The sequence below is a fragment of the Manacus candei genome, unplaced genomic scaffold (assembly GCF_025592945.1).
Source record: "Manacus candei isolate 608988 ecotype Guabito, Panama unplaced genomic scaffold, ASM2559294v1 h1tg000002l, whole genome shotgun sequence".
Taxonomy (NCBI): Eukaryota; Metazoa; Chordata; class Aves; order Passeriformes; family Pipridae; genus Manacus; species Manacus candei.
The window spans coordinates 7,217,107-7,230,413 of record NW_026138050.1 but is presented as its reverse complement, the minus strand read 5'-3'; the positions used below and the strand labels follow the sequence as shown (position 1 = coordinate 7,230,413).

At 40.2% G+C, this 13,307-nt stretch overlaps 2 protein-coding genes across 3 annotated transcripts; both read right to left on the bottom strand.

Annotated features, from left to right (window-relative positions):
- Window positions 1-194: 194 nt before the first annotated feature.
- On the bottom strand, window positions 195-3,210 carry LOC127467558 (parvalbumin beta-like). 2 transcript variants are annotated; one of them, XM_051779656.1, is made up of 5 exons: window positions 3,136-3,210; window positions 2,713-2,780; window positions 1,989-2,121; window positions 1,140-1,249; window positions 195-789 (listed from the first exon to the last, which is right to left on the bottom strand). In XM_051779656.1, exons 2-5 carry the CDS (start codon window positions 2,771-2,773, stop codon window positions 764-766), a joined length of 330 nt encoding a protein of 109 aa, XP_051635616.1. In that variant the 5' UTR covers window positions 2,774-2,780; window positions 3,136-3,210; the 3' UTR covers window positions 195-763. The 2 variants fall into 2 exon arrangements, with proteins under 2 accessions (XP_051635616.1, XP_051635605.1); XM_051779645.1 differs by having other exon boundaries at window positions 2,713-2,783; window positions 3,136-3,203.
- A 2,313-nt stretch (window positions 3,211-5,523) lies between these two features.
- On the bottom strand, window positions 5,524-12,832 carry LOC127467552 (parvalbumin, thymic). Its single transcript, XM_051779630.1, has 5 exons — window positions 12,745-12,832; window positions 10,882-10,949; window positions 9,971-10,103; window positions 9,644-9,753; window positions 5,524-8,361 (listed from the first exon to the last, which is right to left on the bottom strand). Exons 2-5 carry the CDS (start codon window positions 10,940-10,942, stop codon window positions 8,336-8,338), a joined length of 330 nt encoding a protein of 109 aa, XP_051635590.1. The 5' UTR covers window positions 10,943-10,949; window positions 12,745-12,832; the 3' UTR covers window positions 5,524-8,335.
- Between the last annotated feature and the right edge of the window lie 475 nt (window positions 12,833-13,307).

Genomic DNA, 13,307 nt, shown 5'->3' with positions numbered 1-13,307 from the left:
AGAATTGTCAAGAGTTCCAAATTTTTAAAGAGTATGTAGGAGCAACTATAACGTTTGGGATGGTTAAAGCCATCAAGAATTGCTCTCCCTTGGATTAATTCAGGCAGCTGGAATTCCGGTTTAACTCCTCGGCAGTGGAACAATAGTGCCATCGGGTGGGCACGAAGGTGAGGGATTCCTTGGAGGATTTTGAGTGTATTGCTGTTTCAGTAATCTAGATTCATCCTGGATCCAGTTGATCTTAAATTGGTGGTTTAATTGGTGCTAGGTCCTGCCATATAATTAGTCTCTGAAACATAATCAGTTGTGTAAAGAGTGACATAAAAGCATATGGAACATTAAATACACCTCTTGATTAAATACCACTGATACCAGTTACCATAACCAGGTTTTACACCTGGACATTTTATTAATTCTATTTTTTTCCAACATGTGCTAGCTATTTATGCAAATATTGAAAATTCGATGGCCCACATAGATGCTTTCAATTTCTCCTCTTACTACTTTTATTTGTACCTTTAATGCCCAAAATCCAGATGAGCAGAGCGGATTCCAGTTCAGTCTCCCAGTGGTATAGACCTTCTGCTTAAAACGTGGTTTAAGTGGTGCTTGTACTACTTTAGATGTTTTCCAGCAGTATGAAATCACTTGCCAACAGTCTTTCATGACCTTCCAGGGTACAACATACGTAAATAACTAGTAGACTTGCAATAGGAAAGATTGTTTATGGCACAGATATCTTGGTCTTTATCTTGACTGCTTGTTAAGATTTGACCAGAGCTTGAAACTCTGAAAAATAAATAAAAGAGCAATAAAATGGGACCACATTTTGTAGTCGCACAGTTTAAAAATTACTTTCTTAATTTTTAAAGTTAAAATGGGAAACTAATGATGCTTTTTCTGATAATCTTTCCTTAAAGGGACTACACATTGTGTAGTCATAGTACTAGGTACTTCAGGCAAAGATAGTGTTGTATAGACCAGTTCCTGTGTTAGATCCTCTCTCCAACCCAGAGCGGATCTGAGCACCTCAGACTCCAATCCATAACATCCCGTGCCTGGAGCAGGGCAGCTGCCTGGAGCTGCCATTAGGAAGTCTCCAAGGCAGGTACTATTCCTTTTACTAAAGGCAGTCTTACCATCCACTCCAATTTTGCCATCTCCATCACTATCCCCTGCTGCCAGGAACGCCTTGGTCTCAGCGTCAGTCAGAGCTCTGGCACTGGCAGAGAAATGCTTCAGGAAAAGTCTGTTAAAGGAGAGAGGACAAATGACTGAGACATGCTCAGTTGGAAGAGTTTGGGGTTTGATACTGGCAATAGCTGTAAAATGTCAAGCCTCATTCAGTTCTGCAGACTGTTTCAGTGGCAAAACTTCCTCTAACTTCAGTGAGAGTAAGGGTAAGAAAGCAAGAGTATGCTGCATCACAACATGTACAAATGCTTGATGGCATCTTGGTTTCACTGGATTAAAAAGGCAAAATTAACACTGGCTCTGCAGTGGCAGGAGTCGTCTTCCCTTCCTCGTTATCTTCCTTCTTTATCCTAAGATGCAGATCCTCGAGAGTGACAAGAATTTCTCTAACCTTACTTCTAGCTTCAAAGCTGGATGAATGTGATCTGGAAGGTAGAATTCATGTGACAGAAAGAAAGATGAGAGAAAAATAGCCCTTTGAATTCAGTCTAGTAAAGATTCTTGCAATAATAAGAAGCAGCTGTAGCAGAACTGCTATTTTTATCTTCACAGTCTGTCAGTTATCACTACATGAAAGAAATTTTTTTGGTGCTGTCAGAGAGTTTTCTCGTTGTGATCCAGCCTTGCCTTTGTTATTTGAGTTGCAGCTCCTCCAGCACAGGCACTCACACATGTGCACCCCCCCCCCCATTGTCTCATCCAGAGAGAGAGAGAAGGAAAGGGAGTATTTCTGATCTTGTTTTTAGATGACAGAACACAATCTTGTTGGTAACTCATTTTTTTAATTTACTTACTTCAGTTCCTCTTCCTCAATAAATCCACTCCTGTCCTGGTCAAGAATGCTAAAGACTTTGGTGAGTTCGTCTTTGGACTTGGAGTTGAGACCCACTTTGACAAAAAAGGTCTTGTAATCAAACGAGTCAGCAGCTGAAATAAGCAGGAAGGGGGAGAGAAAAGTAGTTAAAGATCTGGAACCAAAAAAAAATTAGCTTTTTGGTCAAAAACCAGCAAACTATTCTGCAGTACAGTGAGGGTCATTACAAACCCCAAGTAACAACCTTTGATTTTCCTGACTTTACATCAGATTAATGGGATTTTTCCATCAATGATGTCTCAAACATAGGAATATAAATAATGGCTCTGGTCTTTATCATGCAAGAACATACATTTGTAAATAGATACTTCGCTCAAACATAAATTCACAGAACCTGACGGGAAATATTTTATTGAAATCAGCAGTATTTTTATTATTATTCTCTGAAAAAACAGGATTTCTGCCTCAGGACTTCAGGCATTGGTTTTTTTCATACTTAATACTACTACAATGCACAAGTGATAATGGGTTCCTGTACCTTGGCTGGCAAAGATTAAAACTTGCCTCTCTTCCATTACCTTGCCTCCTTTATCTCTTTCTCAAACAGCCTTTTCTGTTTCTATTGGAATTGGGACCTTGAGGTAGTGGGGACAAAAGAATTTGATAGCTAAACTGAGAAGCCAAATTTAACCCATAAATATTACCTTGACAGCTCTGTAGGCCAGCAGCAATTTCAGCTTCTGTCAGGATACCAGAAAGAGCCATGGCAAAGCTACTGCAAAATGAAAAGCACTGTTGGGCAGAGTTCCCACTGCTCTTGCTCTCCCAGCCCGTGGTGCCCAGGAGGACAGACAGGTCTCCTCAGGGGGGCATTTGCAGCCCAGGTCCAGGGCAGAGCAGGGGATCTGCCCTACAGGAGCCAACTGCTCCATGCTTTAGTCCAGATCTGTGTCCCACATCTGACTCACTGTTATTTCTAGTTAAGGCTTCAGGTGCCCAAGCTGAGGAGAAACTCAAAGGTATTTGTAGAACTGCCCAGCATTTGGGGATCTCAGGTTATTTCCATGCATTCTTTCTGTGAATTATTGTGATGTCTTCTAAAGCTCCAAAGGAAAGATTGAACTCACCTTGCCTCTTAGTTTCCCCCCAACCAAGAAAATTTTGTAAGGCAAAAAATCTGCAGAGTCCTCTTGACTTAATTCTTGTTCAAATGGCAGAGATAACGACTTATATAGATTTTAATTAAGTCCTCTTGACCTTTTACAGAAGTCCCAGAGCCACGTGATGGCTCAGATACCCCAGGGGATAAGTTACTGTGACTGACAAGATGTACTAGCTAATCAGATTGATATTTATATCCCAAAGGAATGCACATGCTGTTTTAGACAATATGGAAGTTTTAGTACCAAAGTAAATCCTTTCAGCTTGCACCTATTTTATTGAAGTAAATTACTTTTGATGTGTGAATTAAAAAAATATAATTTTTTTTTATAGCTTAATGATAGCAACAAATGGGCATCTTCATGGGACACTTTGACCTTTAAGGACCTGATCCTGATGGGAATTTCCCATGAAGCATTACTTCTGCAATTGCCCTAATTGTCTTCAAATAATACTAGTACTGGTACATTTGTAATAGATATATCTGACACATCTAGGAATCTAGCTTTGCCTTTATTTCAGATTACTAGGGAATAATTGAGAGTGTGGCCTGGGTTTAGAGAGGATCTGATAATTGTGTCGGAATTAATGAACATGCAAGAAGTAATCCTTGTGAGAAGCCCACGCTGAGATTGCAAAGCCTTCATGGATAGAAGTTTTGGAGTATCTCTGTGGCAAACCAGCGCTTACCCGTAGGTGGCACCAAAGACAGACAAGTCCAGCCGTGACACCTCTCCGGGGCTACTTGGGGTGAGGGAAAACGGAGGAACAGAATGAGAACAGGGTAACAGGTGTAACGGGGTGTTCAGCAGGGAGGAGGAGAAGGGGAAGGAGCAGGTATTTAAAACAAAAAAGTCTAATCTACCAAATCACTTGAAAGACAGGAATATAAAAGACTAAGCTGAAAACTCTGAAATAACTCCAGAGGACTCTCTTTCCATGATGATTACGAAGAACAGGTTAGTTCATCTGTCTAACAAAAACAGGTTTTACTGTGTTTATTTTTATGCTGGCCAAATATTCGTGTCTGTTATGGAGATCACTGCAAATATAAAATCAGTGTGTTCTATAGGCCTGGGAGTTAGAGCAGAGAGTTGGTATCCAGGAAATACAGCTGACTGATATCTAGTTGTGATGGAACTGATGTGATTCCCTGAGTCAAGTATTCACGTGTTCTACTTGGACATAAGTTCCCCCTTGAATTGAGGGTCAGTAAACACCTTTGTGACTGCAGGGTGAGGCATTGTTTCAGGGTACCTTCTTTGATATCATAACTGCTGTGCTGATCTGATTTTCTTTTCTGCAGCTTGATATACAAACCCTCTGATTTTCTTGTTTTCATGAGTGTAGGACATGCTGACAAACAAATCCAAAGTCATGGAGCAGCCATATCCCAGCTGCTGGTGTGTTCTGTAGGCCTTCAGCACAGGAAAGGTACCAGGCAGTCCATACCAATGGAATGGTATTTTTCTGTGCTTGGAAGCAAAAGTAACATGGAAATTAAGCTTCATAAAATGTGAACACTTCAGTTCATATTCCACAGTTCCACTTGTTAAAATGTTTTAAAATGCATGAAAAATTAAACATGAAAATGCTAGGTACGTGTCTGTTCAGGGATTTAATCAAGATGTATCTATTTCAGTAACCAATTCCAGGAAATTAATCCAGCCTTGGCCCCCTCTGCCCACACTGTTTGTGTGAAGAGCTCCAGGCGCCTCTGATGATGCTGCATCAAAGATTTTCCACATGGGCTGGCTGCTAACTCAGAGAAGAAACTTTACCAGTCTATGTGTGCAATGAATGTTCTGACATCCCCTTGCCCTTTCTGTGCTCTCGTACTTGTTAGAAGATGACTGTGAGATTTTGAACAGTTGGAGAGCTGAAATCGAATCTGAAGTTTACAAGTGGCTCTAGGTTGGGATTTCCAAAGGAATATGAAGTTAGGAGGCAGCCAGCTTCCACTAAATATCAGGAGATTTTAACTTATGCAAGGTTCTGCTCCTTTTTCAAGACAACCCAAGATTTTGGTTTGTGAGAGATGATGGATTCAGTGGCTAAAGCACTAGGCTGGGTTAGGGATATTGACCCTGGCCCTTTATATCCTTTTTTTAAGAAGTTTGTGTTTTGTTCCCTTTAAAGAGATCATAGTACATCTTTATTTAACGAGAAATATAGGGAGGATTAGAAATACAACCCTACAGGGTGATCAGGGATTGAGGTGTTTGAGAACTCACAGTCTTTGGGCTTAGTGGAACTCAGATCTGCCACTCACATTTTGGATTGCTCTTTAGTTGTCTTAAGTAAAGGTAAAACACATGAACAACATTTCTTTTATCTTGGGAATTATGAAGCAGTATTATACAGAGTATTACACTGAGTAGAATGGTTTTACTCTAAACCTGAGAACAGGTGTGAAAATCAGTGTGAAAATACAGGGGGTTGTTGTTGGATCCTTTCTGGTTTGATGTAGAATAAACAATTTCTAACAGAATTTTGGTATTTAACTCTATACTCAGCAGTGTTTTATTTGTGTAAGTCATTCAAAAAAGCTGGATGCAGAGAATTGAATCCTTACTTATCAAATTGCCCAAAAGGGTTATGGAACCTCCATCCTTGAAGATACTCAAACTCAGCTTGAGCTACCTGCCCTATGGTGGCCTGGGACCAGAGAACTCCAGAGAACCTTTCCAGCAGGAATTACTCTCTGATTCTGTACATCAGTTGTGGTAACACTGTGATACCACCACATGTCTCTGCTCCTTCAGCACATTCACAGAGACCTCCTGCAATAGAAGTGTTTCTCGAACACAACGACCTTGTCAAATTCAGAGAATGCTCCATGCTCTTCCCTAGGAAAACTGAAGGCTGTCACTGGCTGAAATTAAACTAATTGAAATGAGCCTTCCCAGAAAACTTTATATTTTTTGAATTTGTTTCCTTTACTTGAAAAATACTCTTTTCTATCTTGGTTAAAATGTGGATTCCAGTGCCAACAAAATCCTTAATAGAGAGCAGGTGGTGTTTTTGCTGAACAGCCTATGGGATTTTTTAGAAATTGGGGACTTTTTTGAGTTTTACTGTAATTTCTTCTAATGAAATGGCTGGATGGTTTTAGTGAGATTTAAAACACATCTTCTTGCCACAGGTTAGTGTTTCAGAAGAGTGGATTTTCTCGTAAGCGTAGTGGAGTTACAGCACACACAGGAGTGCCTGATTCTCGGGAACACCTCATCCCCCTGGGGCAGCAGAAGGCAGGGATGTGCAGTTGTTCAGCATCTCTGAAATACAGGATGGGCCACTGTGCAGTGTTGCATTTCTTGCATTCCACATGAGACTCTCAGAGGTGGAAGGAATGCAGCATCAGGTCTGTCACTTATTGTGCTGGGGGTGCTGCCTGCTTGTGAGCCAGTGACAGGAGAGTTGGGAGATCAGCTGTGTGGGGAGCCAGTGTGTGTCTTACATCTGGATATTGCTGCAGGGCTGGATTGCTCGGGGGTTTTTTCTTCAGCGGGGAAATGAATAAGGTGAAAGGAACCAACAGAGTCTCATCATTATGCAAAATATTTCTGTGCTGCAATTAACAGCAGCTATAATTTAAGCCCAGATTTAACATCAAAGGCAGTTGGGATAGAATTAGGATTTATGTTCATTATAATTCTGCCAAGGCTTCAGTGAGTCTGATTGCTGGAATTCCTCTTTTGCATTAGCCATCTTAAATCTGTTGACCAGCTCTCCTACAGGCCTGGGTATGAGGGAGCTGTACTTGCCTCACATAATCATCTTGCAACTCATGGAAATGCCAACACTGGATGTTACATAAAAGTTCCAGAAGGCTTTGTTTCTTCTCTTCTTCAAAACAGCTGCCAAATTATAATTATCGTTCAGCTTCAGTGGGGAGTGTTAAAATGACAGTCAGTCTGTGAGCTGGAACCACAGCGTGGGACAAGGGGAAAGAGGCAGAGAAGTGTTGGGGGGAAAATATCCAACACACTCAGCCAGAAATGCCCAACATCCCCTCACTCTGCTGAGCTCTGCATTTAACCACAAACATTATTTACTTGGCCCATTAATGAAGACAGTGCTGTAACCAGCTCTAAATCCTCTAAGACACTTGTCAAAGGGAAGACTGGTTCTTAGTAGTTTTCAGACTGAAGAAAGTTGCTAAATTATGGAATATATAGATGATTATTCATATAATAAATGAAAGAATTGAGTGATAGCAATTATTTAACAGTGTGACAGTGCTTCAAGGGAATCAAGCAGCAAGACTGGCTGTTGTTTCATCTGTAGGAAACACAGAAATTCACGGATGTGGCAAAGGATTATTGTTTTGTGCATATTGAGAGACAATAAGCAACATGGTCATGATTCATGGAAAACCCTCCAGGCCCGTGGCCCAGGTTGTCAGGGGACTGTGACTTGTGACAGTGTCAGACTGGGATTAGACCCTTCTCCTCTATCTCACAGCTGCCTTAGATTTCATGAGAGATAAATCTTCTTAAGGGAGAGTTACATTTTAGGCCATAAACACTTTGTGAGGATACGTGCTGTAACCTAGTACTTTATTTTGTAAAATTACCCACAACCTTATTCTGTGCTTTGAGCTATGTGTCAACTCCTCTTAAATTTTTTTCTCATATTTTCAGGGTTGGGACTGAATTATTTTTAGCCATCTTGTTAGCAGTGCTTTTCCTCAAGGATCAGAGAATTAAGCAGAAATAAACCTCAATGAAATCAGTACAATTAAGCCTTAGAAGATATCACATTGTTTAAGATGATCCAAACTGCATCTGGCGAGTCAGCATGCTCAAGTATGAGGATGGAGAACCTAAACAAAATTTAAAAAAGTAGCTTTCCCCCTCACCCCCCGAAGTTCTTTTTGTTTGGTTGGTTTTTTAATTTTTTTCTCCCCTCTTCCGGCCACAATTTCAACATTATCAGTGCTTGAAAATCACAAAGTGCCTTCTTTACAGTGGAAATGTAGCAATACCACATGACCAAAACATTGCAAGATTTCTCAGTGATCCGGGGTGGGAATTTCGTGTGTGGGGAACTGTTAATGCCTGAAACAATATAAAAATGTACAAACACATGCTGAGTGCGAAGTGCTTGTTGGACGAGGTAATTGGAAGAGTCAGTCCAAGGTTGCCTTTGGTCTAATGCTGTTTATGCCTTCACCAGAGACTGGAATTCTGTCAAGGAAGAAAATGAGAAGGCAGGGAATAAAACTAGATGACAGTGTTTTTTGACATCTTTAAAAAGATAGATAAAAATGACTTAAACTCCTAAGCATGGAGGGCCCCCAAAGTTATTATAACACTGCACAAGCTACTGCTAAACTGAGATTCTGGGGGCGTAACAGATTTTTCACTCCTTAAAAAGAGTAAGTGCGGAGAGGAGGAGTGTGTCTGTAAATTCACATTTGTGGGAAATCCTGAGTTATAGGTAAACTATCTTTACCCCATTACAAACTCTGATAATAGCCAAGGAAGCAGAGCCTGTAGCTCTCAGTGAGAGGGATTTTTTTGTTTTGTTTTGTTGTTCCAAAGAAAAAACATCAGTAGCGATGTAATTTCAGATGGGAGATTCAATGGTTAAGGGCTAAGATCTCCATAATACAATGCCCTATTTGGGGCTTATAAACAGAAGCTGCAAAAGCTGCTGCTAAAGCAAATTCCTCCAACAGTGTATCTCTCTCTCCTCCCAAACTCTGGCTAAGATTAGCACGTGTGTCTGTTGGAGTTATTGCCACCTGTCCTAGTTCAGCTGAGACAGCCCTGTTTTCAGTGACTTCATCTCTAATATATGATGCATAATGTCCTATTTTTCTGTGCTGCAATTTCTAAAAGAAATATCCTGGCTAGTTCACATCATCCCTGTGAGGTTTTCTCCAGGAATTTGGTTTAGTTTCTCCTAGGAGGACTGCCTGATGAAACGTGCACTTAGCAGATGATTCTCCAGCACAAAATCCTGTGCTGCATTGCAGCAGTTGCAGCCTTGAGAAACAACACCAGTCTTATTCACATTAGTGAACTAACCACTCAGTAATACTGGCACTGTTTGATAGTGGTAGATGAGGGAATACGTTTATGTAGGTGGAAGTGTGTTTAAAAATGAAAGTGTCAGATTGCCAGAAGTGCAGAAATGGAAATTTGGAGATGTTTAGGTGTTCAGGAAGTTTTAAGGATCTGGCACATTGAGTCTGTGGATCAGACACACAGTAGGATTAACCCCAAAGCTCTTATTATGGGCTGGAAAGACCAGACTCTACATAGGGCCTAAATATTCTGTTGGTGCAACAGAGGCCAAATGGGAATAAAGTGATGAAAACAAAGGAGTATTTGCTCATATAAAACCTGTGGCAGAATTATGAGGCTGAAGTATTCAGATGTGTTCTTCATGCCACAGTTCAAATGCAGCCTGAAATGTGTGGATTTTAAACCACAAACTTTATCAAGTTTCCAGAAGTCTTACCTTCCACTCCAATTTTGCCATCCCCATCGGTGTCACCTGCAGCCAGAAAAGCCTTGGTCTCTGCCGAGGTGAGGACTCTGGCACTCGAAGAGAAATTCTTCAGGAACAGCCTGAAACAGGACAGGGGAGAGTGCTGGGCTGGAGTTTTATTCTCTGAAATGTCCCATAAGGTAATGGCTGCTCTTATTATCTGAGGAAACCCACACAGATTCAAGGAAAGACGACGAACTGCATTTTATTTTTGAAAGAACAAGTTTCTTCTAGGACACCAGGCACATTCAAAGGTTTACATTGCTTAAAGGAATAGAGCAGCTGAACAGTACTTACTGCAGCTCCTCTTCTTCAATGAAACCACTCTTGTCCTGATCAAGGATTCCAAAAACTTTCTTTATCTGATCAGGAGTTTTGCTGGATAAACCAACCATGGAGAAGAAAGACTTGTAGTTGAAGGAATCATCAGCTGGAAGAAACAGAAGTCATTAAGTATTTTCTCTTGAAGTGTCTACTGTTGTACCTATTCCTTGTGAATATGTATGTCTTTTCTTAAGCATCAGCCTGCTTCTCTTTCTCTTATTCCTTGGTGTAGCAAAAGAGCAGATACAGTGGATAATTTCCCTTTCTAATCACCCTGTGCCTGTGGTCGTATATCCTTTCAGCCAGTTTGAAGTTTTCTGCCACAGCCCACATTCTGCTAAATCAGGATTTATGCAAAGTGTCACATGCAATTAATAATAAATATTTAGAGGGTGCTACTGTGCCCTATGAAGCAACTCTCATAATTCTTCCCTCATTTTCACTGAGTCCTTACTTAGGTGAAGAATTTGGTAGAAAAGTAAGTAATTCACAGACAAATCAGATCTTTGAATATTTGGAAAATGGGCTTGATCTTGCTGAGCAGCTCTCAAGAGGACTGAGGCTGGTCATTGTTTCACAAATGACACTTTGATTCTGTGAGCTAAGGCTTTTTTTTTTAATTGTTAAGGAAAAAGCTGACTATTTAAATATAAGTCTTTAACAGGTTTAAACATTGACAGAGTTAAGCCAGCTCTAGCCGAAACTGTGGCCCTTTTAATTGGTGCTCACCACTTGTGAGACTTTCTGAATTTAAGGGGCTATACTGTAATGTAGCTTAGAAAGAGATCTCACAGGGAAGGAATCTAAGGGGAAAATGATAGGCATGTCATCTTAAGACATAAAAATGGTATGCATCTTCTGTCTGCAGAGCAACCATTCCTTACCCTGGCAGCTGGAGAGAGCAGATTCAATATCTTTAGCAGAAAGGATGTCAGTGATGGCCATTCTTGAACTGTAAAATAAATTAAATGTGAGCTACTTAGTCATTAAAATGACTTCTGTACCTCTTTCATGACTCTATTTGAAGTTGCTACTGTGACAGTATGTGATAGGGGAGACATTATTCATCCCCTGGTAAGTGGAGCACAGTGTGGCAGATGAACAGATGTCTGAGCAGGTGCTTCCACTGAAAGCTGGGTAATGAGGGAGGAATTCTGCCTGTGGAGCGTGGGGCTTCAGGAGGATCTGCTGCCTGTGCTGTGCTGGGAGAGAGAATCAAAGGTGTCTAGCACCACAAAACTTCACGACTTCTGTGTGGGTTTTCCTGGAGGTGGATTATTACTCAAATAAAACCAGCATATATTTACAGCACTCATAAAAGATAAGGCTCGGAATGTCCCCGAGAACTATATCTGGAATAAGTGTAATTGGAATTTAAAAAACCCCTAGTATTATTATCAATAGATAATTAGAGATCTTTACAGAGAATGAAAATATTGCGGTAGAATTAGTAACAGTGATTTTACTCATTTCAAGGAAGTGTAAATTTGGAGAATAAGTTCCTCCTCTGTTTAGTTGCAACAATGACTGTGTTGCTGGGCTGCTGTGCCACTGAAAGGCTACATCTCATGAGAGCTTCGTAAAAATGTTTCTAAGTATATTGTGAGATGGGGTTTTTTTTGCATTCTATGTGACGATAAAAAACTAGATTTTCATCCAGATTTTGGCATTCCAGTATATACTACTGTGTTTAGAACAGAAGTATTGAGGCTTAATATTCATTCTTAGCAGAGTGGAGAAAGTGTTTTCTTCTGATACAGCAGCATTTCATTTGAGAAGAGATACCCTTTGTCCCCTTCAGCCACCAACAGCTGCAGTAGTTTGCCAGTGTAATATAGATCACTTAACAAAATGCTATAATGCCTGAATTTCTAATAAGTTTTTTATGAATTTCTAATAAGTTTTTTAGTGTGAACATAACACTGATGAATTTACAGTTTGGTAAACTGCTCCTACCAAGTGCAGACTGGTTACAACGTAAAACTTGCAACATTACTGATAATTCATGTTAATGAAAGAAGGGGAACTAAGGCATAGAAAAGTTATCCTTGAAAGCCACAAGAGAACACAAATATCATTTCATTAATCCCTAACTGGTCTTCAACAACATCGTTCTTCCTGTCCAAGCATGGAAAGCAGCATTTTCATGAGAAGGAATCCACTCCTGGAACCCATTTATGGTCTGTGCACTGGTTTGAGATCTACACACAGGTTTAAACTTAGCCTAAAATATGAAATGGCTGAACCTGTACCTGTTGGTTTGCAGCAGAGGGAAATGTCAATCGTTTTAGTCCCTTTCTGAATATCTCAGAAAGTGTAAGAAAGCAATGGGACAAATTGCCACTGATGGCAGTGGCTACTTCTCCACCTCAGGCAGCTAAGTTACTCTTGTTTCACTAGTAATTATTTTGTCCCAACTGCTTCTTGTGCAAAATTCCTCCTTTCAGCACCAGGCAAGATAATTTGGAGCTCAGCCATTCATCTAATTCTCCCTGCTGACCGGATTAAACACGGAGAAGAGTTGAAGGAAAGTCTAAAAATGGCAGCATTTTTTACAATGAGCATTGTTCCAGTCTTGTTCCATCCTATGATCCAAATGCTGATTCTATTCTATGTTAGCTTATGAAGATACAACAGACTGGAAGCTGAGGTAAGAACAGATATTTTAATTGCACAGGGACTTCCCATTTAGGGAGCATTTGCTTTTGTATTTCTTCTTCTGAAAGCAGAGGATCTAATCAGCTTACCTTTGTGGTCTTCTTGGCTGGATAAGGAAGCAGTCAGGTTGAGAGGAAGGTACTTGCTGTGTGTCTCCAGCAGAGCTGGACTTGCATATATATACTTTAAGTTGTATACCATATACAGATTTTAGATTTCAGCGTCACGAAGGGGGAATGGTGTCAGATGAACTTGCCTAACTAATCATCTTGCACTATTTTTATCTCAAGAGAATACATATGATATTTGCAAACGAAACAAGATAAGTGGCCAGATAGACAAAAAGAACAGTCATGTTAAATTTCTTCTGATTTAAGCAGAAATCACCAACTTCTCTGTATGATGTAGGGCAAGAAACCCTCCCACTATCTGATACACTTGATCTGAGGAGTCAGATGAAATGAAGCAGAGTAACTTCTGAAGAGATGACTTTAATGAATGTTTAAATATGATAACGTGTTATCTTATCTGCAGACACTACGCGTGATAGAGTTTCATTGTTAGAGCACTAAACAAAAAAAATTAAAAGTATCCTGTTCGAGTACTGTTTGTGCAGCAAACCATTTAGGGAAATGATAGCCTTGTTGATAGC

Bases quoted from the DNA above. Each gene is read 5' to 3' on its own strand.
- LOC127467552 (XM_051779630.1), bottom strand. From the start codon at position 10,942: ATGGCCATCACTGACATCCTTTCTGCTAAAGATATTGAATCTGCTCTC. The intron at 10,104-10,881 runs GTAAGGAATGGT...TGTTTCTTCCAG, and splicing joins TGCTCTCTCCAGCTGCCAGG to CTGATGATTCCTTCAACTAC. The intron at 8,362-9,643 runs GTAAGACTTCTG...CTTCCTTGACAG, and splicing joins TGGCAAAATTGGAGTGGAAG to AATTCCAGTCTCTGGTGAAG.
- LOC127467558 (XM_051779656.1), bottom strand. From the start codon at position 2,773: ATGGCTCTTTCTGGTATCCTGACAGAAGCTGAAATTGCTGCTGGCCTA. The intron at 2,122-2,712 runs GTAATATTTATG...TGCTTATTTCAG, and splicing joins TGGCCTACAGAGCTGTCAAG to CTGCTGACTCGTTTGATTAC. The intron at 790-1,139 runs GTAAGACTGCCT...TTTATTTTTCAG, and splicing joins TGGCAAAATTGGAGTGGATG to AGTTTCAAGCTCTGGTCAAA.